General features: G+C 44.0%; 1 protein-coding gene across 1 annotated transcript in view; it reads left to right on the plus strand.

The window, feature by feature from the left end:
* kiaa1109 (KIAA1109 ortholog) overlaps positions 1-27,548 on the plus strand; it is a 523,818-nt gene that overhangs the window by 464,456 nt on the left and 31,814 nt on the right. Inside the window, exons 74-80 of the mRNA XM_070862493.1 lie at positions 3,326-3,479; positions 5,816-5,973; positions 10,527-10,719; positions 17,946-18,163; positions 18,275-18,526; positions 23,351-23,554; positions 25,474-25,668. Coding sequence (XP_070718594.1) covers positions 3,326-3,479; positions 5,816-5,973; positions 10,527-10,719; positions 17,946-18,163; positions 18,275-18,526; positions 23,351-23,554; positions 25,474-25,668 — 1,374 coding nt within the window. The remainder of the gene's footprint in view (positions 1-3,325; positions 3,480-5,815; positions 5,974-10,526; positions 10,720-17,945; positions 18,164-18,274; positions 18,527-23,350; positions 23,555-25,473; positions 25,669-27,548) is intronic.

Raw genomic sequence — 27,548 nt, forward strand, 5'->3', positions numbered from 1 at the left:
CCCCTTACTATCTCTAATCTCCACCCACAATGATTCAACGTTTTGTTCATTAGAGCCAATGTCATCTCTCACAACTGCCCTGATATCATCCTTCATTAACAGAGCTACCCCACCTCCCTTCCCCTCTTGTCTTTCTTTACGAATTGTCAGATACCCCTGTATGTTTAATTCCCAGTCTTGGCCACCCTGCAACCACGTTTCAGTAATCATACCCATTTGTAATGATTTGTGCCGTCAACTCATTTACTTTGTTTCCAATGCTGCGTGCGTTTAGGTAAAGTGTTTTAATACGAATTTTTAAACCATGATTTTTAGTTTTGACCCCTCCTGCAGCCCCTTTATATTCATACATATTGTCCCTTCCTATCACCTTGTAGTTTCCACTTACCCCAGTGCTACTCTGCTCTGTTGCCTCCTGCCTTTTGCATTCTTTCTTGGGGTTCTGAGCTCTCAACCACCCTAACTAGCTCAGAGCCCTCTCCTGGGTTCCCATCCCCCTGCCAAGCTAGTTTAAAGCCCTCCCAACCGTACTATCAAAACCACCCGCGAGAACATTGGTCCTGTCTCTGTTGAGGTGTAACCTGTCCGACTTGTACAGGTCCCACCTACTCCAGAAGCGGTCCCAATTGTTCAGGAAACTAAAGCTCTCCCTCCTACACCAACGGGAGAGTGGAGAGCACCAGTTCCAACTGTCACAGGACGGGAGAGTGGAGAGCACCAGTTCCAACTGTCGCAGGACAGAGAGTGGAGAGCACCAGTTCCAACTGTCACAGGAAAGAGAGTGGCGAGCACCAGTTCCAACTGTCGCAGGACAGAGAGTGGAGAGCACCAGTTCCAACTGTCGCAGGACAGAGAGTGGAGAGCACCAGTTCCAACTGTCACAGGACAGAGAGTGGAGAGCACCAGTTCCAACTGTCGCAGGACAGAGAATGGAGAGCACCAGTTCCAACTGTCACAGGAAAGAGAGTGGCGAGCACCAGTTCAAACTGTCACAGGACGGGAGAGTGGAGAGCACCAGTTCCAACAATCACAGGACGAGAGAGTGGAGAGCACCAGTTCCAACTGTCACAGGACGGGAGAGTGGAGAGCACCAGTTCCAACAGTCACAGGACGAGAGAGTGGAGAGCACCAGTTCCAACTGTCACAGGACGGGAGAGTGGAGAGCACCAGTTCCAACTGTCACAGGACGGGAGAGTGGAGAGCACCAGTTCCAACAGTCACAGGACGAGAGAGTGGAGAGCACCAGTTCCAACTGTCACAGGACGGGAGAGTGGAGAGCACCAGTTCCAACTGTCACAGGACAGAGAGTGGAGAGCACCAGTTCCAACTGTCGCAGGACAGAGAGTGGAGAGCACCAGTTCCCACTGTCACAGGACGGGAGAATGGAGAGCACCAGTTCCAACTGTCGCAGGACGGGAGAATGGAGAGCACCAGTTCCAACTGTCACAGGACGGGAGAGTGGAGAGCACCAGTTCCAACTGTCGCAGGACGGGAGAGTCAATATGGAATATGTACTCTGAGGTAATATGGAAAGTTAAAGTAGAAATAATCAACATGATTAAAATTTGCATAAAATTATTGGACAGCACAATACATTTGTATGCCACAGAAGTTAATTATCACACTTTCCTCATTGGCTCAAATAAGCAATTTCTAACTTTGCCGATCTCTGAAGCATAGATTAACAAAGATCCCATTGAAAAGTAACTATTTGAAAAATTGCCATTTTAATCAGTCAAATTGCTGAATTTGTTTTCAAAAGAGGTATCCTGATTTGTGGTCTGGTGCATGCTCCATAACTTTGATATCATGAGGGACCACCTGGGCAACAGGATGTGCACCGGGAGGAGGAGCATGAATAGGAGGATGAGCAGGAGAGGCATCGACCACCAGTGTCGCTCGTTGACAAAGCTCTCCGAGAGCAGCTCATCGAAAACTGCTTTATCTAAACCATCCCCAATACACCGAGTCCCACAATCCTAACCACCCTCCTTACTACCACCATCTGATTGCCTTCCTTCAGTCCAGCTTTGGGACATTTTACTGTGTTAAGGACGCTAAAGAATTGCGAGATGTTGTTGTCTTGCCCTGACTTCACTCCAAATATAAACACCAACATCAAATCCAAAACAAAAAACTAAGTTGTCAAACAACCCTATTCCATCTATGTCTGATAATTAACAAAAATAATTGTGAACCTCCCTTGTGCAAGTCTTCACTGCCTGTCTTGTGTGCTTGTTTATGTATTCTAGTGCTTCTATGAACTGTTTGCCCAGTGGCTACAGCTTGGCTGCTGAGCTTCTATCGAAGACATGTCGGGTGGGTGACCTCACGCAGCTTTGGGACTTGAGGGCCCAGCTGCACACTGCTGCATCTCAGCGTGGACCTGAGCAGTCTAGCCCAGCTGGCTGTATGACACGAATAAGGGCATGGTGGGGATGGGTGGTGGCGGTGCAAGCATTTGAATTTTTGAATATTAAGGGAATCTAGGGATATGGGGATAGTGCAGGAAGGTGAAGTTGAGGTAGAAGATCAGCCATGATCTTATTGAATGACGGAGCTCGCTCGAGGGGCCGAATGGCCTTCTCCTGCTCCTAATTCTTACGTTCTTATAAGCATGCTGTCATCCTGAGAGAGGACAACAAGTGTCTCTCCCATTGAGTCAAGGTCATGTCCTGGCACTAGCCTTCAGCACGCTTGTGACTACACGAGAATAGATTGCAGGAGGGATGTGCCTCTCTGGAAGACACTCTCAACAGTGGCCCCCAAAGCACATATGGCAATAGTCCGAACTTCCATGGCAGCTGTGAAAGCTGTTAGAAGAGGCTCCATGACAGGTGGGCGCCTTTGTTGTTGATGGAGATGACCACTCGGTCCATGTTGGACAGAATGGTCTCCATGCTCTCCGCAAAGCCTGAACACAAGTTGGAGCTGGACTCCTCCATGCTCTGCAGCATTATGTGCAAGCTTGCTAGCACCAGTCTTATTGATATTCCTTTGCACCATGCTGCAGAACCCACCAGTGCTGCCAGCTCTATCATGCCTAATGACCTGAGCAGTGCTGCTCCCCTTACCACCCAGTAGCAGAGACACGGACACAAAGCGAGTGAGAGTTATAAAGACAGAAGCATAGGTAGCATTGGTAGCCCATTGGGAAAAGCTAGATTCGCTTTTATTTTATAATGGCCTACAACAGAGTAAACAATTTGATTATCATTTTAACCCATTAGTTTCATTATTCCAGTTAAAGAAATTTACTGTAAGCATATATTCATTCACCTTTTTTCCTCTGATAGTTATGCAAATATTCTCCTGTTGTTGACAGATTCCGTTACCAAAATCTCTACTCCATCATTCAGTAAGAATGGAAAGATGGCAAACCAACAAGCAGCACCTTGGGAGACGTTGGTTGTTTTTGCAATCAACCTGAAGCAGCTAAATGTTCAAATGAATATGAGTAACGTTATGGGAAATACCACGTAAGTTGCAGTCCCTTAGTCACATACAGAATGTTACATTATGAAAACAATTTTTCTGGAGGAAGTCTATAATATAAATATGTACAGTACTTTCCATTCTAGAATAATGAATGAGAGAATGAGTTAAAATGTTGTACATGGATGGAGCAATAAGAAACAGTACTTGAATGTTAAAATTACAGACTTGCTGCCTTTAATCCTTTCCTGTTGTTTATAAGCTATGTATTAAATTTTAATTTACCAAGTGATCAGTTTCTTGAGATTTCATTTTCTGGCATGTTCTGAGTGTACGGTACTATCAGAAGATGATCACTGCAGAATATTGTACTCCATTGTGATATATTGCTGGCTTACAATGAAAGGGATCACAAAATGGGTTCAGATGAAGACGACCCTTCAGTACATTTGATCATGTATATCTAGAATACCACTCTGCCAGCTTCCATTACAGTGCAATTGTTTAAATGAGTCCAGCACCCAGGTTTTAGACTCACTTCCTAGCAACCTGTTCCAGCAGTTGCTCACCCGCTGTGTAAATACTTCTCACCTTCAGCCCTAACCATGTCTTTCACAGCTTAAACATGTGCCTTCTTGTTTTGTTGATCTGGCATATCTGAAAGTATTCTCTCCCTGAACCCCTTCTTCTTGCCTTCAAGATCCTCCTTAAAATAACCCACCTCTTTGATCATGTCTTTTAGTCACTCCTTCCAATGTATCCTCCTTTGACTCAGTGTAAATTTTTTCTGAGTGCACCTCTCTGAAGTGCCTTGCAACATTATTTTTACATTAAAGGCGTGATAAAAATGCAAGTTATTGCTATTTCAGATTTTCTTTATCCCATTACGTATTTTGTGTATATAAGACCCCCGCTGAGACATCCTTTTTTTTATATAGACTTACTAAGTTGTCCCTCAAAGCTCTTTATTCAATGACCAGGATCAGCTTGTTGCTTTATTCTGCATTGTCTCTCGGGCCTGGGTAGCCCATGTTAGAAACTTCAAGTTGCCGTAAATAACTTAATCGGTTTAGTTGTGTGATTGCTCCCATAAGCTGTCTGAGCATCTTATTTATATTGTTGACTCGCACTGCTCTATATCGACTTGTACAATAATATAGCCCAGCGATGTAACAATAGCATTTCTTTGTGATCGGCCCAAATACACATGTCTTTCACACGTCTACTTCTTTGATTTCTTCAAAGACACACCAAGTTAACACTAGATCAGATGAGCCTTGATACGAATAGTTAAGCTGCTTTATTGCATAGTATATTATACATTATACAGAGTAACAGTTATGATCAGATCATCAGTTTCTTAAACGATAAGGGGATAAGGGCTAATGGGGAGAGGGCGGGGAAGTGGAGCTGAGTCCATAATCAGATCAGCCATGATCTTATTGAATGGCGGAGCAGGCTCGAGGGGCCGTATGGTCTACTCCTGTTCCTATTTCTTATGTTCTTAACTGGTTAAATCCGTAAAAAAAACCTTTGCATAATGCTGTTGCATAGAAAATAGGTGCAGGAGTAGGCCATTCGGCCCTTCGAGCCTGCACCACCATTCAATATGATCATGGCTGATCATGCAATTTCAGTACCCCATTCCTGCTTTCTCTCCATATCCCTTGATAGCCGTAAGGGCCACATCTAACTCCCTTTTGAATATATCTAACGAACTGGCCTCAACAACTTTCTGTGGTAGAGAATTCCACAGGTTCACAATTCTCTGAGTGAAGAAGTTTCTCCTCATCTCGGTCCTAAATGGCTTACCCCTTATCCTTAGACTGTGACCCCTGGTTCTGGACTTCCCCAACATCGGGAACATTCTTACCGCATCTAACCTGTGCAATCCCGTCAAAATTTTATATGTTTCTATGAGATCCCCTCTCATTCTTCTAAATTCCAGTGAATATAAGCCTAGTCGATCCAGTCTTTCTTCATACGTCAGCCCTGCCATCCTGGGAATCAGTCTGGTGAACCTTCGCTGCACTCCCTCAATAGCAAGAATGTCCTTCCTCAGATTAGAAGACCAAAACTGCACACAATATTCAATTATTTTCAAGTAAAAGAAAACAGGATAAAATGGTCCTGTCACTTGGAGTTAGAACTCTCAAATTTACTATCAGTAGTTTTCAGTTAGTGCTGTACATCTCAACACTGCTTATTGTACCATTGTACCATTTTTTTTAAATTAAAAATTCTAGTGCTGTGCTTTGGTTTTACACTTGTACTGAACGGCTGTTTCATTGCACTATATATTGCATAAATAAATACCTAGTTCTCAGTGTAGCATATATATTTCTTAAAATGTTACCATTATTGCAACATTCTATTTTAGGTGGACAACTAGTGGATTAAAAAGCCAGGGACGACTATCGGTGGGTAGCAACAGAGACCGAGAAATATCGATGTCCGTTGGTCTAGGAAGATCTCAGCTAGATTCCAAAGGAGGAGTAGTTGGTGGCACTATAGATGTAAACACCTTGGAGATGGTTTGTAAGTTTCACAACATAAATAACTTGCAATAGCCTGGAATAATCCGTAAGCGTTTTTTAATCTTTTAGTGCCTATTTTTAGATGTTTTAGCAGTATCAATGGACCAGATTTTGCTATAGCAGGACATCGAATGGCATCTACCATTAATTAGACATGTTATTTCTCTGGTATACAGTTTTCTGCTAGCCACTCAGAATGACTGGAATCACAAACTGCTGATGTGGGAATAGTATGTTGATCAAAGATGTGTCACTGATAATTACCATCAACTCTGAATTTTCCTATCTAAAATCTGGTCCATCTTTGAAGGCAGAAACAGCATTAAACACCACGCCACACCAGCCATAATATTTTTAATGATACAAAGACAAAAAATGCTGGATACATTCAGCAAGTCAGGCAGCAACTGTAATGAAAGGTAAAATGTTGACTTGTCAGGTATAACGGGTGAGAAAGTTGGATCTCAAAGTGTCCTAAGCTTGTTTAAAGGAGACTACAAAGTTATGAAGGCAGAGTTGGCTAAAGTGGACTGGGAAAATAGATTTAAGTGTGGGACGGTTGATGAGCAATAGCAGACATTAAAGGAGATATTTCACAACTCTCAACAAAAATATATTTCAATGAGAAGGAAAGACTAAGAAAAGGGATAACCATCTGTGGCGAACTAAGGAAATAAGGGATGGTATCAAATTGAAAACAAGGGCATACAAAGTGGCCAAGAGTAGTGGGAGGCCAGAGCATTGGGAAATTTTTAAAAGCCAGCAAGGAACAACTTAAAAAAAAAATAGAGGGAAGATAGATTATGAAAGCAAACTAGCACGAAATGTAAAAACAGATAGTAAGAGTTTCAACAGGTACATAAACAGAAAAAGAGTGGCTAAAGTAAATGTTGGTCCCTTCGAGGATGAGACTGGGGAATTAAAAATGGGGAACAGGAAAATGGCAAAGATTTGAACAAATATTTTCTATCGGTCTTCATGGTAGAAGACACTAAAAACATCCCAATAATGGATAATCAAGGGGCTATACGGAGGGAGGAACTTAATACAATCACTATCACTAAAGAAGTAGTACTTGGTAAAATAATGGGACTAAAGGCGGTTAAATCCCCTGGACCTGATGGCTTGCATCGTAGGGTCTTAAAAGAGGTGGCTGCAGAGATAATGGATGCATTGATTGTAATCTACCAAAATTCCCTGGATTCTGGGGAGGTCCCAGTGAACTATTTAAAAAAGGAGCCAGACCGAAAGCAGGAAACTATAGACCAGTTAGCCTAACATCTGCTGTTGGGAAAATAATGGAGTCCATTATTAAGGAAGCAGTAGCAAGACATTTGGAAAAGCATGATTCAATCAAGCAGAGTCAGCATGGTTTAATGAAAGGGAAATCATGTTTGAAATTTGCTGGAGTTCTTTGAGGATGTAACGAGCAGAGTGGATAAGGGGGAACCAGTGGATGTGGTGTATTTAGATTTCCAGAAGGCATTCGATAAAGTGCAACATAAAAGGTTACTGCACAAGATAAAAGTTCACAGGGTTGGGGTAATATATTAGCATGGATAGAGGATTGGCTAACTAACAGAAAACAGAGAGTCAGGATAAATGGGCCATTTTCCATTTGGCAAACAGTAACAAGTGGGGTGCCGCGGGTATCGGTGCTGGGGCCTCAACTATTTACAATCTATATTAATGACTTGGATGAAGGGACCAAGTGTAATATAGCCAAGTTTGCTGATACAAAGGTGGGTGGGACACAAGAAATCTGCAAAAGGATACAGACAGGCTAAGTGAGTGGGCAAAAATTTGGCAGATGGAGTATAATGTTGGAAAGTGTGAGGTCATGCACTTTGGCAGAAAAAAAATCAAAGAGCAAGTTATTATTTAAATGGAGAAAGATTGCCAAGTGCCACAGTACAGCGGGATCTGGGGGTACTTGTGCATGAAACACAAAAGGATAGTATGCAGGTACAGCAAGTGATCAGGAAGGCCAATGATATCTTGGCCTTTATTACAAAGGGGATGGAGTATAAAAGCAGGGAAGTCTTGCTACAGCTGTACAAGGTTTTGGTGAGGCCATACTTGGAATACTGCTTGCAGTTTTGGTTTCCATATTTGCGAAAGGATATACTTGCTTTGGAGGCAGTTCAGAGAAGGTTCACTAGGTTGATTCCGGGGATGAGGGGGTTGACTTATGAGGAAAGGTTGAGTAGGTTGGGCCTCTACTCATTGGAGTTCAGAAGAATGAGAGGTGATCTTATCGAAATGTGTAAGATTATGAGGGGGCTTGATAAGGTGGATGCAGAGAGGATGGTTCCACTGATGGGGGGAAGATTAGAAATAGAGGGCATGATCTTAGACTAAGTAGCCGCCCATTTAAAACAGATGAGGAGAAATTTCTTCTCTCAGAGGGTTGTAAATCTGTGGAATTTGCTGCCTCAGAGAGCTGTGGAAGCTGGGACATTGAATAAATTTAAGACAGAAATAGAAAGTTTCTTAAACGATAAGGAGTTATAGGGAGCAGGCGGGGAAGTGGAGCTGAGTCCATGATCAGATCAGCCTTGATCTTATTGAGTGGCGGAGCAGGCTTAAGGGGCCGAATGGCCTACTCCCGTTCCTATTTCTTATGTTCTTATACTCATTGGAGTTCAGAAGGATGAGAGGTGATTTTATTGAAATGCGAAGGCTCAACAAGTGGATGCAGAGAGGATATTTCCACTCATAAGGGAAACTAAAACTAGGGGGCATAGTCTCAGAATAAGGGGCCGCCCATTTAAAACAGATGAGGAGGAATTTCTTCTCTGAGGGTTGTAAATCTGTGGAATTCTCTGCCCCAGAGAGCTGTGAAGACTGGGTCATTGAATATATTTAAGGTGGAGATCGACAGATTTTTGAGCGATAAGGGAATAAAGGGTTATGGGGAGCGGGCAGGGAAGTGGAGCTGAGTCCATGATCAGATCAAATCTTATTAAATGGAGGAGCAGGCTCCAGGGGCCAAATGGCCTACTCCTGCTCCTATTTCTTATGTTCTTATAGCCATTCATCCCTTCTGTACAGCTGGAATCTTCCTCAACTGGTGAAGAAAGTCCATTTGCATTTTATCAGCTTTATTTTGCAATTAGAACACAGCAGTAAAGCCTTGTGTTATTGGTTTAAAGTGTAGCAACTATAAGGTCTCTACACAATTAACTGATTGGCAGTGTTTTGGTAAAAACATTCAAAGTGCCATTTCAAATTCCAATCTGCCTTATTGTAACATAAATGTTAATCTGTTTGTGTTAACTTATTGAGCATTTGTATCAAAACAGCACTGATCAGAAAATATACCCTTGTTTAATGATTGTGTCAAGTTCTCAATGCCGCCCCCCGCCCCCCCAAAAAAGTAGTCTGGCTGTTTTTGTTTACAGAACATTATTATTCGCCTTTGGACCAGAAATCAACCATTAACATTGGGCTTGTCTGCACTACTTAAGTTTTTATATATGTATTTAAAATTGAAATTGTGTAACATTAATATAATCCAAATAACTTACACTTATTTGGTATCTTTCACATAATGCAAGGAGATTTGATAGAGGTTTTCAAAATTATGAGTGGTCTGGACAGAGTAGATAAAGAGAAACTGCCCCCATTGGCAGAAGGGTCGAAAACCAGTGGACATAGATTTAAGGTGATTGGCAAAAGAACCAAAGGCGACATGAGGTAAAGCTTTTTTACGAAGCAAGTGGTTAGAATCTGGAATGCACTGCCAGAAAGGGTGATGGAGGCAGACTCAAATCGTGGCTTTCAAAAGGAAATTGGATAAGTACCTGAAGGATAAAATATTTGCAGGGCTACAGGGAAAGGGCGGGCAAGTGGAGCTAGCTGAATTGCTCTTGCAGAGAGCCGGCACAGGCTCGATGGGCCAAATGATCTTTTTCTGTGCTGTAACAATTCTAACAGTTCAAAGGCACATTATAGAAAGTTGAAGAATATCAAGCAAGAAATAGGGGAAAAATTATGGGGGAAGTTTTTGAATGGTTTCAAAACTAATACCACAATCATTATACTGGTATGACGTCTGAAATCCGGCAACCTCTGGACCGAATCCGTGCCGGTTTTTGGGTTTTGCTGGATTTCAGACCTCGCTGATGGCGCTCCTCGCCGCCCGCTGCTTCTCTGCTCCTCACCGCCTTCCGCTCCTCGTCAATTCCCTCCGCTCCTTGCCGCCTGCCGATTCTCCACTCCTCGCCGCCCGACGTCGCCATCTTGGCCGCTGCAACATTGTTCGGTTTTCAGATAATTCCGGTTTTCGGAATTCTGCATTCTGGGCGTAGTACCTGTACATTGTATTGGATTAATTGTTAAGTAGTTTTAATTTGGTCCAGCAATAGTTTGCTGTTTTGCTTTATTATATAACATTAAGGAATAAAGTTTAGAGAGGCAGCAAAATAAAACAGAATCATTGAAGATCCCTAATGCATTTATGGCCTTTTACATGTCAAAAAGAATTTTCAATGTCACTTGTACTGATACTATGAATTTGATGGACAATAACTATTTATTTACTGTTTGAAGCTCACATCTCCGAACACCCAAACCAACAACCCAGCCATAAAATCCAGATTACATTGGGTTCCACTGATGCTCGAGTTGATTATATGGGATCTAGTATCCTGATGGGAATTTTCAGCAATGCAGATCTGCAACTGCAAGATGAATGGAAAGTCAATCTTCACAATACAATAGACTTGAGCATGACTGAAAAAAGGTATATGAACTTCTATAATTATGGGCACACTTATTTATATATATATATAAAATGGGCTCCGTTTTGCCTGGTGATTTGTGCCGTTCTTTTGGCGCGTGCCACTTTTTTTGGCGTAAGTTTTTAAATTAAAGTTTCCCCAAGGAATCTGCGTCACGGGGTCGTTACCTCATGTCTGCGCTAGTTTTTATCATTTTATGAAGTTTGCCCCCAAAAAGTTTCTCCTCGATCTGCGTTTCTGGCCACTCCAGAAAAACCTTCTGATGAGTTAAGAGGAAGCAGCGCACATTGAAAAATCGACGCAGAAAGACGCCATTGTTTTTCATCAACAGTTTGGAGGGAGTCAAGAACACTTTAAGTATGCATAATAAAGATTACAACGGAGTAGATGGAATTCTGAAGTTTTCATTTTCTTTAAACTCACACGCCACCACCGACCGTCTAGAAACTGGGCTGGAGCGTCGGCCGGCAGAAACGGCCATGTCCGGGCGCAGGGCTCGGCTCAAAACAAGCCCGGGGGGGGAGGGGGGGAAAGTGGTGATCAGTAGAAGTCGCAAGACTGCACTAGCATCAAATGAGCCTGGGGGGGGGGGGGGCGGGGTGGCGGGTGTGGGTTCCTGATCACTGCGCTTGCTCAGACCTTGGTCCGTACAGACCTTGGGGAGAGAGAACAAAGAACCTGTCCTGCCTGCCTGCCCTTTTGAGATTCTTGCAAAGATAAAATTTAAGCATGGGGGCAATACTGACAATGCCATACCTTGTGCGAGCCTTCTGCATCATGGTGCTGCGGAGGAGACAATTGATTCAACGTCATCGCATGAGGAACCTCAGGGCCCATAAGGTGCTGGGCAGGAAGCCTTACCCACATCGGGTATATCGAGACAGGCGTTCGTACCTGCACCTGAGTGATGCAGACTGTGTCAGAAGGCTGCGTTTCCACAAAGAAGTTGTAACTGAGATCTGTAAGTTGATGACCTAGAAGCGTCAGGAGGACTGCTTTGTCAGTTGAAGTGAAGGTTACCGCTGCACTTTCATTCTACGCATCCGGATCCTTCCAAGCTACAACTAGGGATGTGTGAGCCATTTCTCAACATACAACACATGTCTGCATTCGGCAGGTGACAGCTGCACTATATGCCCGGAGGAATGACTACATAAAGTTCCCCATGATCGCTCAGGCAATGCATGACAGGACTGTAGGCTTCTCCAGGACTGCTGACTTCCCAAACGTACAGGGCTGCATTGAATGTATCCACATCGCCTTGCAAGCACCTTTTGGAGGATTCAGAGATGTACAGGAACAGAAAAGGCTTCCACTCCATTAATGTACAGGTCATGTGTGATGACATGCATCATATCATGTCAGCCAATGCAAGATACCCTGGGAGTACCCATGATGCATTCATCCTATGCGAGAGCGCTATATCTGCCATGTTTCAGCAGCAGCCAAAAGAGCGGAGCTGGCTACTGGGAGATAACGGATGCAGCCTCGCCACCTGGCTCATGACGCCCCTACGTGTAACCCAGACGGAAGCTGCCCAGTAATATAACATGTCGCACATTGCAACGCATAGCATCATAGAGAGGACCATTGGCATCTTGAAACAGCATTTCCGATGCCTGGACCATTCTGGAGGCTACTTGCTATGATCCCCTGAGATTGTCGGTCAGTTCAATGTTGTGTGCTGCATGCTGCATAACTTAGCCATCATGAGGCAGCAGCAGCTGGTAGTGGAAGACCCACCTGAGGTGAGAGTGAATGATAATGATGAGGAAGATGCAGATGACGAGCAGGAGGTCGAGAAAGCTATGTAAGTATCTGAACCCAGAGTACGATGGCGGAGGAGGGTGGGCCGTCATGTCCCTTTAATGATTGCTCGAGCCTTGCGCCAGCAGCTTATCCGTGAACACTTTGCTGCCTGAAGGCTCAGCGGCAACTATTCTACATGGACCATGTTTACTGTTTGGACCTGTTCTGTAATGTTGTGTTGTGTTAATGGAAAAAATGATGGAAATAATTCTTGTTTACTTCAAAAGTTGTGATAATAATCGAACAAATAATGTAAATGATTCTTCTTGAGTTCCAAAAGTTGTGTTAATAACAGTTCACGGACAATGCCTGCGTCTGCACACATACAGAAACTGAACTCCAAGTCATAGTCAACGTATTAATTGAGGCGTACGAAAGCATGGGCCTTACGCTAAACATCCGTAAGACAAAGGTCCTCCACCAACCTGTCCCCGCCGCACAGCATTGCCCCCCAGTCATCAAGCTCCACGGCGCGGCCCTGAACAACGTGGACCATTTCCCATACCTCGGGAGCCTCTTATCAACAAGATGACGAGATTCAACACCGCCTGCAGTGCGCCAGTGCAGCCTTCGGCTGCCTGAGGAAAAGAGTGTTTGAAGACCAGGCCCTCAAACCTGCCACCAAGCTCATGGTCTACAAGGCTGTAGTAACACCCGCCCTCCTGTATGGCTCAGAGACCTGGACCATGTACAATAGACACCTCAAGTCGCTGGAGAAATACCACCAACGATGTCTCCGCAAGATCCTGAAAATCCCCTGGGAGGACAGACGCTTCAAAGTTAGCATCCTCAACCAGGCTAGAGCATTCCCAGCATTGAAGCACTGACCACATTTGATCACATTGCCAGACATGAGACTCCCAAAGCAAACGCTCTACTTGGAACTCCTTCACGGCAAATGAGCCAAAGGTAGGCAGAGGAAACATTACAAGGACAACCTCAAAGCCTCCCTGATAAAGTGCAACATCCCCACTGACACCTGGGAGTCCCTGGCCAAAGACCACCCTATTTGGAGGAAGAGCATCCGGGAGGCCACTGAGCACCTAGAGTCTCATCGCCGAGAGCACGCAGAAATGAAGCGCAGGCAGCGGAAAGAGCATACGGCAAACCAGTCCCACCCACCCTTTCCCTCAACAACTATCTGTCCCATCTATGACAGGGACTGTGGTTCTCGTATTGGACTGTTCAGCCACCTAAGGACTCCTTTTTTAGAGTGGAAGAAAATCTTCGTCGATTCCGAGGGACTGCCTATAATGGTGATGATAATGGAAGAAATACTGTAAATGATTCAGTTATAATTTAAAATATATGTTATTCAAAAGTTTGACAAACATTTGTACTTATCTTTAATAAAAATATTCTTGTATCAAACTTTAAAGTTTTCAGGTAAGATCACTTACAAATTTTAAGATCACTTACTAACTTTCAGCTTGTAAATTTACATAACGTACAAAAACTTTTAATTTGAGAACAAGTTACAACAGTAACAACAATAATAATCACAACAACAACAGCAGCAGCAAAGAAAGGCTGCACCCATCCCTCCTCCACCTTATTCTAAAACCGTCCGCCGCGCTTGGTCTTGGTGACTCCACCACCCCTGACCGCAGGCGGTGGCGCAATGTTTCTGCGGTTGGTACGAAGCTTATTCTTTCGAACATCTTGGGTAATGTGCACCTGTTGAGGCGGGGTTGCAGGCGGCAATGTGGAGGGGCTTGGCTTGTGGCTCTTCAGAGGCTGATCTGGGGATTGGAATGTGAGTGGCAGTTGATTCTGTCAGTGGGCACGGGGTCTGGGCGTGTTCCTTTATTGCAGCAGCTAACTCCAATCTGTCCTCCCTCATGCGCCCTGACAGTGTCTGAACGACCTCCAATATTCCCTCCCTCATGTTGAGCAAAAGTGTCTCAGTTACCTGCAACATTCCCTCCCTCATGTTCACTGACAACGCATCAGCTACCTGTGACATTCCCTCCCTCCTGTTCACTGACATGGTTTTAGCTGACTGAGATATTCCCTCACTCATGGTCCCAGACATCGTTCCCATTTCTCGCGAGAGTGTTGTTACTCCTCCCGACAGTCCTGATACCTCATCACCCACCTCTCTGATGGTGTCCAGGAGTAATCGCGCAAGGTCAGTGCTCTCTGCACTCATTGCCATCATCTGAGCTACATCTGTTAGATCCTGCACCTCAGAAGAGCGCAGTCGAGCTCTCCTTCCCCTCCTCACCACATTTGTGGCTCGCAGTGTCCCAGTGGGACACGCAGCCTGGGACGGTGTGGCCCTGGGTGTGCCTTGCTGCATCCCACCACTGGGACCCGCAGCCTCGGACGGTGGGACCCTTGGTGTGTCTCTCTGCATCCCACCACTGGGACCCGCAGCCTCGGACAGTGGGGCCTCGGGTGTGCCTCGCTGCACCCCACCACTGGGACCCTTAGCCTCGGAAGGTGGGGCCCTGTGTGTGCCTCGCTGCACCCCACCACTGGGACCCTTAGCCTCGGAAGGTGGGGCCCTGTGTGTGCCTCGCTGCACCCCACCACTGGGAACTGCAGCCTTGGACGGTGGGACCCTGGGTGTGCCTCGCTGCACCCCACTGGAATCCCCAGCCTCGGACAGTAGGAAACCGTGGAATGTCCCACCAAACCACTAGTAAGGGAAGGAGCCAGCAACTTAGTGGGTGGCCCCTGCATCTCCTCCAAAGTGTGTACAAGAGATGGGGCTTCATCCATCGCCTCACCCCCATGCTCGGTCTGGAAGGTGGGATTGGAAGATGTTCTCCTCTTCAGGCTCGTCCTCAACTGAATAATCTTCTGCATCATCAGGGTTGTCCTCACGTTCTGCAAAATATAACAGAACAGACAAATGGCTAGCAGCAGAGGAGGGGGAAGGGTGGCATGAGTAGGCTCACACAGCGCAGGCAGCAGGCTCATTTGAAGGACCACAATGAATAATAGCACATTGCATCATCCGAAGCATAGCTGACGGAGACATCCCCGTGAACCGCACTATGGCTAGACCGCACAGTACTTAACATTTAGCAAAGTCGTACTGTGGAATTTGCAGGACTTGCCCTCCCCTCAAGTATGGGCCCAGCTTGTGCAGTGGTGGTTGCTTTTCTCCAGGCAGGATCCATCAAAGCAGCAACCCTCTCTTCCAAGGGTGTCAGTGGGTGCAGATTTGCTGGGCCTCCTCCTGTTCGAGTTCTTTCCCTTTTGTTATGTGCTACCTTCCTCTGCAAAGATGAAAATACAACTTTTTACAGTGGGTGTCTTTCAGCTGGGTGGGACATACACAGCTGGTCACATTTACAATTGCAATTCCATTGAAAAGTAAAAATATTACTTACACTAATTACTTGACCAAGGTCCTGCCACTTTTTGCACTGGCCTCCAGACCTCCGGGTGGTAATCTTCTGCAACTTGGTTCCAATGTTTCTTTATTTCTTTGGGTGGAATTTTTATGTGACCTCTGCTGGTGTCCAGTTCCTGCCATCTGCCCTCAATCACAGTAACTAGTGTCTCCACTTCATCCAATAAGAAATTCCTGGTCCTTCACCGCCTTGCATCTTGTATTGCAGCTTCGATTTTTCCAATGATAATTACATTTCTCTCTCAAAAATGACCGATTACAGACCGGGAGCTGTACTGCGCATGCACGTCCATAGGAATCACGTCAAAAGCGTCCTTTTTTTTCGTGCATGCGCAGAAGATGTGGCATAATTTTTTCGGTGCAGACAGCAGACTCCACCACCCGAGGCGACTGGACAGGCTGTGCCAAATTTGAAAAATACAGCAGGGAAACTTGGCACAAATGTTTTTGGAGTATTTCTGGCCGAGAAAAACAGACGTAACTCTGGCTATACGCCAAAAAACGGCTTTGGGCAAAATTGAGCCCATTGTGTTTGTTTATGAAGGCATAACTAATATTGCTTACAATACAAGTGAAAATGAATTGTACTTTACTATTGTCACATTTCATAAATAGAAAGTTTCTTGTACAATGAACTGTGCAGTAAAATACTTGATAATGTCTTTTAATATGTCACATATTGATTTTGGTGCTATGGATGTTGAATTGTTGACTGAATTAATAAGAATGTACGGTTATTTGGGAATGTGTGGAGCAATAACGTTTGTGTCTGTAGTTTTCCTATAAGTTCTTAAATGCAGCTGCTCTTTGGATGGGTAACGTTTTAAGGGGAGGTAAGATGCTTACACAGCCAACATCTTCACTGAGGCGTACGAAAGCAATGGGCCTTACACTAAACATCCGTAAGACAAAGGTCCTCCACTAACCTGACCCCGTTACACAGCACTGCTCCCCAGTCATCAAGATCCACAGCGTGGCCCTGGACAACGTGAACCACTTTCCATACTTAGGGAGCCTATTATCAGCAAGGGCAGACATCGACGACAAGGTTCAACACTGCCTCCAATGCGCCAGCGCAGTCTTCGGCCACCTGAGGAAGAGCGTGTTCAAAAATCAGGCCCTCAAATCTGGCACCAAGCTTATGGTCTACAAGGCTGTAGTGATACCCGCCCTCCTGTATGGCTCAGAGACGTGGACCATATACAGTAGACACCTCAACTCGCTGGAGAAATACCACCAGTGCTGTCTCCGCAAGATCCTGCAAATCCCCTGGGCGGACAGGCGCATCAACGTTAATGTCCTCGATCAGGCCAACATCCTCAGAATCGAAGCACTGACCACACTCGACCAGCTCCATTGGGCGGGCCACATTGTCTGCATGGTGGACACAAGACTTCCAGAGCAAGCGCTCTACTCGAAACTCCTACACGGCAACCGAGTCCCAGGTGGGCAGAGGAAATGTTTCAAGGATACCCTCAAAACCTCCTTGATAAAATGCAACATCCCCACCGACACCTGGGAATCCTTGGCCAAAGATCGTCCTAATGGAGGAAGAGCATACGGGAGGGCGCTGAGCACCTCGAGTCTCGTCACCGAGAGCATGCAGAAAACAAACGCAGGCAGCGGAAGGAGTGTGGGGCAAACCAGACTCTCCACTCCCCTTTCCTTCAACAACTGTCTGTCCCACTTGTGAGATAGACTGTAATTCACATATTGGACTGTTCAGTCACCTGAGAACTCACTTTGAGTGGAAGCAAGTCTTCCTTGATTTCGAGGGACTGTCTACGATGAAGGCAAAAGGGAAATTTCTAGAATCAACGCACACCCCTTTCATGAAACTCTTGAGTAGCTGATCACAGCACATTGGCAGAGAGCTCGGGACAGGTCACTTTTAAGTTAGAAATGGTGTTTTGCCACATGTGGACCTAAAGGATTGGGGAAAAAGATTAGATGGTTGAGGAAAACTGTAAATTTCAGTAACTTCACATTTTTATTAATACAATAAACATTTATTCATTTTAAGTAACTTATTTGTTCTCATCTCGCCTCTAGTGAAGTCTTTGTTCATGGAGATCTACAATGGGACATCTTCCAGGTCATGATTTCGCGATCAACCACACCAGACCTAATTAAAATTGGAATGAAATTGCAGGAATTTTTCACTCAGCAATTTGATACTAGCAAAAGAGCCCTATCTACCTGGGGACCGGTCCTCTACATACCTCCAAAAACACCAGTAATAAATGTGGAGAGAAGTTCCAGCGAACATTGTGAGAATTACTAACTTAATTTTTTTGAAAAGAAAATGTAAACTTAAAAATATGGGTCATTTTTAAGATTGTATCTGTATTTACTGTTTTTGTTTGCATTCTCGTCTCCAGTGCTTGATGCAGCCCATCATCGCCATTGGCCAGAAGTGTTAAAGGTGATTGCTGGATGCCAGATCTCCCTGTTCCAAATGCCTTTGCCTGAAGATGCAGTACAACTGGGCGGATCCATGAGTTTGCATGGAAATCACATGACTCTGGCATGCTTTCATGGACCCAACTTCCGTTCAAAATCTTGGGCGTTATTTCACCTTGAGGAGCCCAACATTGCTTTCTGGACCGAGGCTCAGAAAATCTGGGAAGATGGTAAATGAAAACCAGCTTTTAGTTAGGAATGAGTTTATTTAGCAATAAGGAAGTACTTTTTATATGATTAATATATAATGTCCGAGTCCTATGCATGCATTTTAGTCTGCATATGACTTGAGGTCATCCAAAATTTTATCGCCCGTGTGCTAACTCGCACAAAGTCCCACTCACCTATCTCCCCTGTGCTTGCTGACCTACATTGGCTCCCAGTTAAGCAATGCCTTGTTTTTAAAATTCTCATTCTTGTTTTCAAATCCTTTCATGGCCTCACCCCTCCTTACCTCTGTAATCTTCTCCAGCTCTATAATCTCCCTAGACCTCTGCGCTCCACCTACTCTGGCCTTTTGAACATCCCCAATTTTAAATGTGCCCGTGGTGGCAGTAACTTCAGCTGTCTAGGTCTTAGGCTCTGGAATTCCCTCCCTAAATCTCTCCACCTCTCCGCTTTCCTCTTTTAAGATGCTCTTTAAAACCTACCTCTTCAACCAAGCTTTTTGTCATCTATCCTAACATCTCGGTGTTAATTTTCTTTTTGATAACACACTGGGACATTTTGTTACGTTAAAGGCACTATATAAATATAAGCTGTTTTTATATTGGTATTTTCATGTTGATGCAGAGTGGATTTAGGTAGTTATTGACACAAAAATGGTAAGAGTCAGGTCACACTCTAACTCATGAGTGCATAAAAGCCAAGCAGTTTAAGATCCCACCCCAAAGGGGCTATTTCACGATGCCCATTGTGAAGCTGAGTTTGAAAAGAGTTTGAGTGATATCTGGGTCTTCCATTGTGAAGCTGAGTTTGAAAAGAGTTTGAGTGATATCTGTGTCTTTTGGATGCCTTACAAACTTAGTATCCAGTCATTTAATGTCGTGAAACAGCAGGTGTTTCCACTCACACTCTCCTAACATTAAGTAGTAGCTTGTGGGGGACCAGATCTTTGTGCATAAACGGAGCGCTCTCCTCACAGACAGAGGGCAACAAGAGCCTGATTGAAATTTTATCAACTGTACTTAACTCGATAGCTACCAGTTTCAGGCTATTCGTGCAGTTTAAATGCTGTTTTAGATAGCTAATTGCTTGTGATCAACTTATGGGGGCAACCAAATATGTAGAACGACGCAGCTCTGAAGGCTGCCGGGCACTGAGAGAAAATGTTCTGCAGATAGAGTGCAAGATAGAAGTGCACTACGATTGCTGTATTATCAGATGTAGCTTATTATAATCATCTGGGAGTGCATAAAAGTTAATGGTAAACAAATAGATTGGTGGTAGTGTTTCCGCTTTGGGCGCAATTGGCCAATTGCATTCAAAATGTGTTCTTTAGGTTACAGTTCAAGTTTCCAATAAAATTCATTTTCTATCATCAAAAACGTAAAATCTTCAATGAACCAGTGCAATCGAGCAGCATAATAGAATGTAATCTGGGCGAATTGAATCTTAAACCAGCATTAGAGATGACAGAAAATAAAGTGGTTTTAGGCATAATTCACGTTTAAAATTGTGTGATCTTTTGTGCTGGTTCAGTGGAAGCCACACGCAACCTCATCCTGCTGTGCTACATCCCCATCACTCTGCCTTCCCGACCCTATCCCTGCCCATTCTTACTCACACCAACTTACCCTACACCTCCACCCATCCCCCTCTCTCTATCTACATTATCACCTCCCCATCTCACTAGCCACCTCTCGCACTCGCCCTCATCTTAGTCCAATCATACCAACTAACAACACACAAGGGTAGGCACTTGGCTGTTTTATGCAATGTTGATGTAAAGTTTCTGTTAGCGTGGTGTCAAACATTGAAACCTTTATTTTGAACACTTTGTGTTCTTGGACAGATTTGTGTGCACTTTTGGAAGTGGCTTAGTGAGTTGCAGTGAATGGTGAGACATAACAGTACCCCCTGCAATGGTGCTGTGTGTGAAAGGAATGGCTAGGGCATTGTAGGAATGCTTTTATGATGTTGGTGTCGGGTGGTGCCAACCTAGTGCATCATGTGGCAGCCAGGGTGTGCAGCATCAAGTGAAGTAAATCTGGCCATGTTGAAAGCCATCCCTGGCCTCCTGGGCAGCAATGTGCTCGGGTGTTAATGCCCTCTATCCTGTGTGGCATCAGTTGATTGCGGAGAAGAGTGGTGTTGTTGGTGCTGTTGGTGTTGGGGCTAATCATGTTGGAATTCTGAGGACCAAGGTGAGATTAGTTTCAAGGGCACCGATGCTGATGGAATAGATGGCGGGTGAAATAGAGATGACAGAAGCGATCTGTCAATGATGGGAGAAGTAATGAGGTCAGACTGGATGGAGACTTGTGTAAAGACTTGTAGCATCCTGAATCTGTAGTGGAAGCGCAGTTTAGAGAAGATAGTGATTAAGGGAAGATATCTGATTCAGCAGGGAGCTTTGACTTGACATTTGAAGCTGTCAGCTGGATCAGTGGCAAGTCACCTCCCGTCTGAGCTTCACTGATGAGGTCTAGGCACAGCGGGAAACAGGTGGGCGACCTGTCAAAATCAAAAAGCTGGGAAAAAAGAAAAAAGTGAGCCACTAATGATTTCAGTTGTCTCCCCCCTGAAGTGTGTCAGGTCTGCTCAGCGCTGGCCGACTCGACATTTGGGAAAGGCGTATGGCGACGGGTTGACAGCGCAGTCCCAACCCACTGTTTTTTTTAAAAAAGCACTTTCCTCCCCACCAGCCACCGATTGATCCCCCCCCTCCCCCACCCCCCATGAAAATCCTGCCCAATGTTTTCACTGAGATTTTTCCTTAATGTATGAAAGTGAATTTTGTGAATCTTTTACTGCACCTTGAATGATTTTTATAAGTTTTACTATACATTTTTATATCCAGTTCTATTTAATAATTCACATTGTGATGAATTGAACTAATGATTCAAGATGTACAATGCAGTTTTATAATATATATCAGTAATATAAAGATCTTGAATGCAGAATCAGATTGTTAAACCAAGCTTATTTAATTTAAAAAGCATTAACGAGTAAGGCTTTCAAAATGTCCTTATTGATTATTATAACACTGGGTGGGTACTTGAAACATCTTGGTCCCAACATTACTTAGAATTTCAGTGATATTTCTTCAGAATCTCCCCCAGTGGTTTTTGTTTCAATTTTTAAATACAGCTAACTAAACTAAACTAGTTTTTTGGATTTCTTTTATATCACCTAATTCTATCTTACCAAAAAGTCTTGTGTTTGTTTGATGTAGTGTCATAGGGCCCAAGTTTCCACATGATTTGCGCCTGATTTTTAGGAGCAACTGGTGGAGAACGGACTATCTTAGAAATCGCAATTTTCCACATTTTTTTTTTGCAGTTCTAGTCAGGTAGAACAGTTCTACTTTGGAACAGAATTTTTTCTTCAAAAGGGGGCGTGTCCGGCCACTGACGCCTGATTTCAAAGTTTCCACAGTGAAAACGTACTCCAAACTAAAGTAGAATGGAGCCAGTGAAGATTTTTGTAGAACTGAAAAAACCTATTCTACACATTAAAAAATCAGGCGCAGGTTACAAATTAGGCGTCCAGAACGAGGTGGGGGGGGGGGGGGGGGGGGAAGGGAACTCATTAAATTCTATAATAAATCCTTATTTATACTTCTACAAATATTATACAAATAAATCCAACCTGAATAAACATTTATAAGCTAAGAAAAGATTAAATAAACCATCTTCCTACCTGTGTGAAAGTGCTTCAGCCAGGGAGAATTCTGCAGCCGTTCGTGCCGCTGAGCGGGGGGGGGGGGGGGGGGGGAGAGCGGGTGTCGGGTCTGGTCGGCGGGGGGGTGGGGGGGGGGGGCGGGTGTCGGGTCTGGTCGGCGGGGGGTGGGGGGGGGAGCGGGTGTCGGGTCTGGTCGGGGGGGGGCGGGGGGAGCAGGAGCTGGCCGTGGGAGGAGCCTTATTCACGCAGCCCCAGTGAGGCCATTGGGCCAGGGCTAGGGGCTGCGTGCTTCGGGCCCCTCCCACACAGTTCGGCGCCTGGAGCTACTGCACTTGTGTGCCCACTGTAGCGCGCATGTGCAGAGGTCCCGGCACAGTTTTCAGCGCAGGGACCTGGCTCCGCCCCCCCACAGCTCGTGCTGGCTGCGCCGAGGGCCAGAGGACCTACAGGTAGGTGGAGAATACCGAGGAATTTTTTAGGCGCCGGACGCCCGGTTTTTTTCTTGTGGAAACTTGGGCCCATAGACTCTCTTTGATCAAAGAGACCACTGCCCACTCAACTAATCACCTGATTATGATATGCTCAGTACTGTCCCTCCAGCAGGTCAGTTGTTTCTGCTCGCAGTTTTACTCAAGATGCTCGCTGACCATTACTGAGACTTCCTGTTTGTCCTTCATACAATCCTGTATCAAACTAGAATATCCCTCAACTCATCATTAAAATGGCTTCCAGAGGTCCACTTGTATTTAAAAAAAAAAATCAACTTCATATGATTCCTTTTTGACCAGAAGTTACTTTCATGAAGTAGTTTGAATTTGCCACTTTTTCTTAGAACTATAAATTGTGGGGAGAAAAAACTCTCATTTAATTTTACTGATTTTTATAGGTGAAATAGAAAATACCAACTAAATACTTCTTCGCACAGTAAAGCACTATTTATTATTTCTACCATTCAACAAAATCAGTTGAAAATTGTAATGAGTAAAATAAAACTAAATAGCTATAACTACAGCTGATATAAATGCACTGATGTTTTCATTTTGAAGGAAAATGAGTTGCTTACCAGGAAATCTGCTAATTCTAAAAACTGTAAGCTTGTTGCATTGAACTGTACTAAGGCACAGTCATTTTTTTAAATTTGCCTAAAGGTGCCAGCGATCATTCAACATATATTGTACAAACACTGGACTTTCATTTGGGACACAATACAATGGTTACAAAACCTGGTGGTGCTTTAGAAAGTCCAATGGCAACAATCACCAAAATAACTAGACGTCGTCATGAAAACCCACCACACGGTGTTGCAAATGTACAGGAGTGGTTCAACTATGTTACTGCCATGAGGAATGAAGGTAGGAACGTATGATAACCTATTTCTCTTGCATTTTCAGTTCTTCGCATTCCATTGATTTAATTTTGAGCAATAACTCCAAACAGCAGAAGACCAATGCTTTTAAGAATATGTTTTAGAACACTCCTTTAAGGCCATGCTGCAGCAATGCAGTGCCATACCAATACAGTACAATCTCATTGACCACAGTTTGTTCCAATCCATTATACCCGTGATCATTTTGTATGCTGATTTGCCTGCAAAGTGGGAAAAAGTACCAGCAATTTCTTGACTTCAGCTTCTAAAAGTGAGAGCACTTTTAAGGCCCATTGTTAACGATCTATTCATATACGATGGGAGTAATATATGCATCAGCAATCATGGGCAACATGAACTCTGGTGCTCTGCAAAGATTGTCAGAGTAACTACCAACACAATCTGACGTATTGCTGGAAAGTGGAAAGTGAAAAGATCCAACAGATCTCTCTAGCTATGCAGCCTAGTAAATGAGTTCAGCTTTGACATTGTAAAAGAGAACTTCAAGTTGTGGTGGTACCCAAAGGTGGTTGTTCTTGTAAGATAATGCAGAGCTGCAATGCTTTTGTGACACATTCAAGTTTTGATTAAGGGCTGTCATCAGTCAGCTTTAAAGTAATCTAATTCAGCACTTGCAATTTCCCCTGCATCACTGGTAATCTTTCATGTACCTGTTGGACTACATACCCTTGGTTATTAGACAGTTCTTCTACCCAGGTATAAAGATTTGTCCCAGACACAATGGAATTTGTCGCACCCAGGGTCTCAAGCTGTCTGGATGTTACAGGAGAGCATTGAAGCCTAAGGCTTACAATAATGGGATAAAGATAATATGGCTTCCAAGAAACATCCAAGATGGGCTGTTTACAGCAGGAGTAGGTTTCGCTCTTAGCTGAAAGGTTTCCGGAAAGACCCTGATGCGTTGAATCTATGAAGTATCGGGGTATTTTGGTACAATGTGGAGTGACACCTGGTTTGATCACAGCAGTTGCATCTTTCTAAACCAATGCAAAGTATCCTCATGGGAGATCTTTACATTCTGGCATGGTTTATAGAGAGAGGCTGGAATGTCAGTCTTGCTCATTAAACCAATGTTCTCCAATAGTTCTACTCAAACTTACTGACTCTCATTGTAAACCTCAGACACTTCTTAGCCAGCAAGGATAACTGTGTTATTGGCCCGAGAGAGGTCTTTTAACTAGTTGCTTTTAAAAGGCCGCACGCTAGGGTAGATGCGAGGATAGATTGATGATCTGTAATTTATCTTGGTTAACTGTGGGAAAATAGGAGTGTTTATGCAGAAGTTTCCCTCGAGATTAAATTGATGAGGTAGAGTCTGCAATAGGATAGATTTTACATAGTATGTGGAAGGATTGTGTTTAATTATACAAGTAGTAGTTTCTTATTCCATGCTTTGATCTCTCCAGGGTGTGGTATGTTGAACCTGAAGTTTAACGTGGACTGGTAGGAGGCAAATTCATAGCTACAATCCCACAGGCATCAAGTTTCTACTAGAGATTTGCTGTTGTGTTGAGGCTAGATTCTTGCCCACAGGAAAAGAAAATTGTAAGGAGAGTCACTCTACGTTGCTCTTGCACATTTTCAAGTACTTGATGAGCACCCAACCTTGGAGGGATGGGGATGGAGGAGAATGCCCACAAGCATGATGTTCTACCCTGTCAATCAGGGGTTGTGCACAAGTGGGAAAATCCAAGATAGCAATCAAGAGAAAATTCCTAAACTGAGGGAGCCCTGTTTTCAAAAAATTATTAAAAGTTCATAAGATAGCCACTGTTAGTGTAATTTTTGTTTAAAATGAGAGCAAATTCTCATTAAATCCTTAATACCAGAACAAGAGAAGCAAGGATTTGTAAAATTGACTATTGTATTTTTTTATTCATATAGAGCTAAACCTCCTTCGAAACGTTGATGCTAATACCACAGACAGTAAAACAACCATTAAAAGTTCCAATCTGCTGAGTGGCTTCCGTGGAACTGCCAACTACAACCATGAAACAGAAACAATCTTTGCCTTGCCAAGGATGCAGTTGGACTTCAAATCAATACACATGCAGGAACCACAAGAACCTTCACTGCAAGGTAAAGACTTGAATAAGAATGTAATCTTGAAAAGACCTTTACTGCTTAATGTTTTTACCTGTTGAATTATTATATTTTTCTGTGTAGAATTCTTTACTTTTTTTTCTGTAAAAGATACGTGGTGTATTTGGACTTCCAGAAGACATTTGACAAAGTGCCACATAAAAGGTTACTGCACAAGACAAAATTTCATGGGGCTGAGGGTAATATATTAGCATGGATAGAGAATTGGCTAACTAACAGAAAACAAAGAGTCGGGATAAATGGTTCATTCTTTGGTTGGCAACCAGTAACTAGTGGGGTGCCGCAGGGATCAGTGCTGGGACCTCAACTATTTACAATCTATATTAATGACTTGGAAGAAGGGACTGAGTGTAACGTAGCCAAGTTTGCTGATGATACAAAGATGGGAGGAAAAGCAATGTGTGAGGAGGACACACAAAATCTGCAAAAGGACATAGACAGGCTAAGTGAGTGGGCAAAAATTTGGCAGATGGAGTATAATGTTGGAAAGTGTGAGGTCACGCACTTTGGCAGAAAAAAATCAAAGAGCAAGTTATTATTTAAATGGAGAAAGATTGCAAAGTGCCGCAGTACATCAGGACCTGGGGGTACTTGTGCATGAAACACAAAAGGATAGTATGCAGGTACAGCAAGTGATCAGGAAGGCCAATGGTATCTTGGCCTTTATTGCAAAAGGGATGGAGTATAAAAGCAGGGAAGTCTTGCTACAGCTATACAAGGTTTTGGTGAGGCCACACCTGGAATACTGTGTGCACTTTTGATTTCCATATTTACGAAAGGATATACTTACTTTGGAGGCAGTTCAGAGAACGTTCACTAGGTTGATTCCGGGGACGAGGGGATGGACTTATGAGGAAAGGTTGAGTAGGTTGGGCCTCTACTCATTGAAGTTCAGAAGGATGTGAGGTGATCTTATCGAAACGTATAAGATTATGAGGGAGTTTGACAAGGTGGATGCAGAGAGGATGTTTCCACTGATGGGGAAGACGAGAACTAGAGGGCATGATCTTAGAATAAGGGGCCGCCCATTTAAAACAGAGATGAGGAGGAGTTTCTTTGAGGGTTGTGAATCTGTGGAATTTGCTGCCTCAGAGAGCTGTGGATGCTGGGGCATTGAATAAGTTTAAGACAGAAATAGAAAGTTTCTTAAACGATAAGGGGTTATGGAGAGCGGGTGGGGAAGTGGAGCTGATGAGTCCATGATCAGATCAGCCATGATCTTATTGAATGGCGGAGCAGGATCGAGGGGCCGTATGGCCTACTCCAGTTCCTATTTCTTATGTATACGTTACTGTACTTTCTCTTCCTCTCTGGAGGTTTTTCACAACAGCATCCATTAATGAGCAACTGTAGGAGCTCCATCAGTTTAGCAACTTTTCCTATCCTGGTTGCTGATCAGGAGACATACTACCGAGTAATTTTCAGTACTGGCCAAGTACTTCTGTGCCATCTGGTGGTACTGAAGTGTTCAGTAATACCTTCCTTAAAAACATCCAGGACTGGAAATTGTACCACCCAGCAGGATTTCATATGCATCTGCTTGTTGACTGGTCCCAAATGTGATGATTTGGGCAAGTGCACCACCCTCCCCTGCCCACAACCTCCACTCCTACCTCAGCCCATCTGCTGCTGAAACCCTCATCCATGGTTTTGTCACCTCCAGACTTGACTATTCCAATTCTCTTCTGGCTTGCCTTCCATCCTCCACCCTTTGTAAACTTAAGTACATCCAAAGCGCTGCTGCCTGTAATCTATTCCACACCAAGTCCCGTCATCTCTATCCACGTTGACCTACATCGGCTCTCAGTTGTTCTACATCACAAGTTTAAAATTCTCATCCCCTCACTATCTTCGTA

This window comes from Pristiophorus japonicus, chromosome 2 (assembly GCF_044704955.1).
Source record: "Pristiophorus japonicus isolate sPriJap1 chromosome 2, sPriJap1.hap1, whole genome shotgun sequence".
Taxonomy (NCBI): Eukaryota; Metazoa; Chordata; class Chondrichthyes; family Pristiophoridae; genus Pristiophorus; species Pristiophorus japonicus.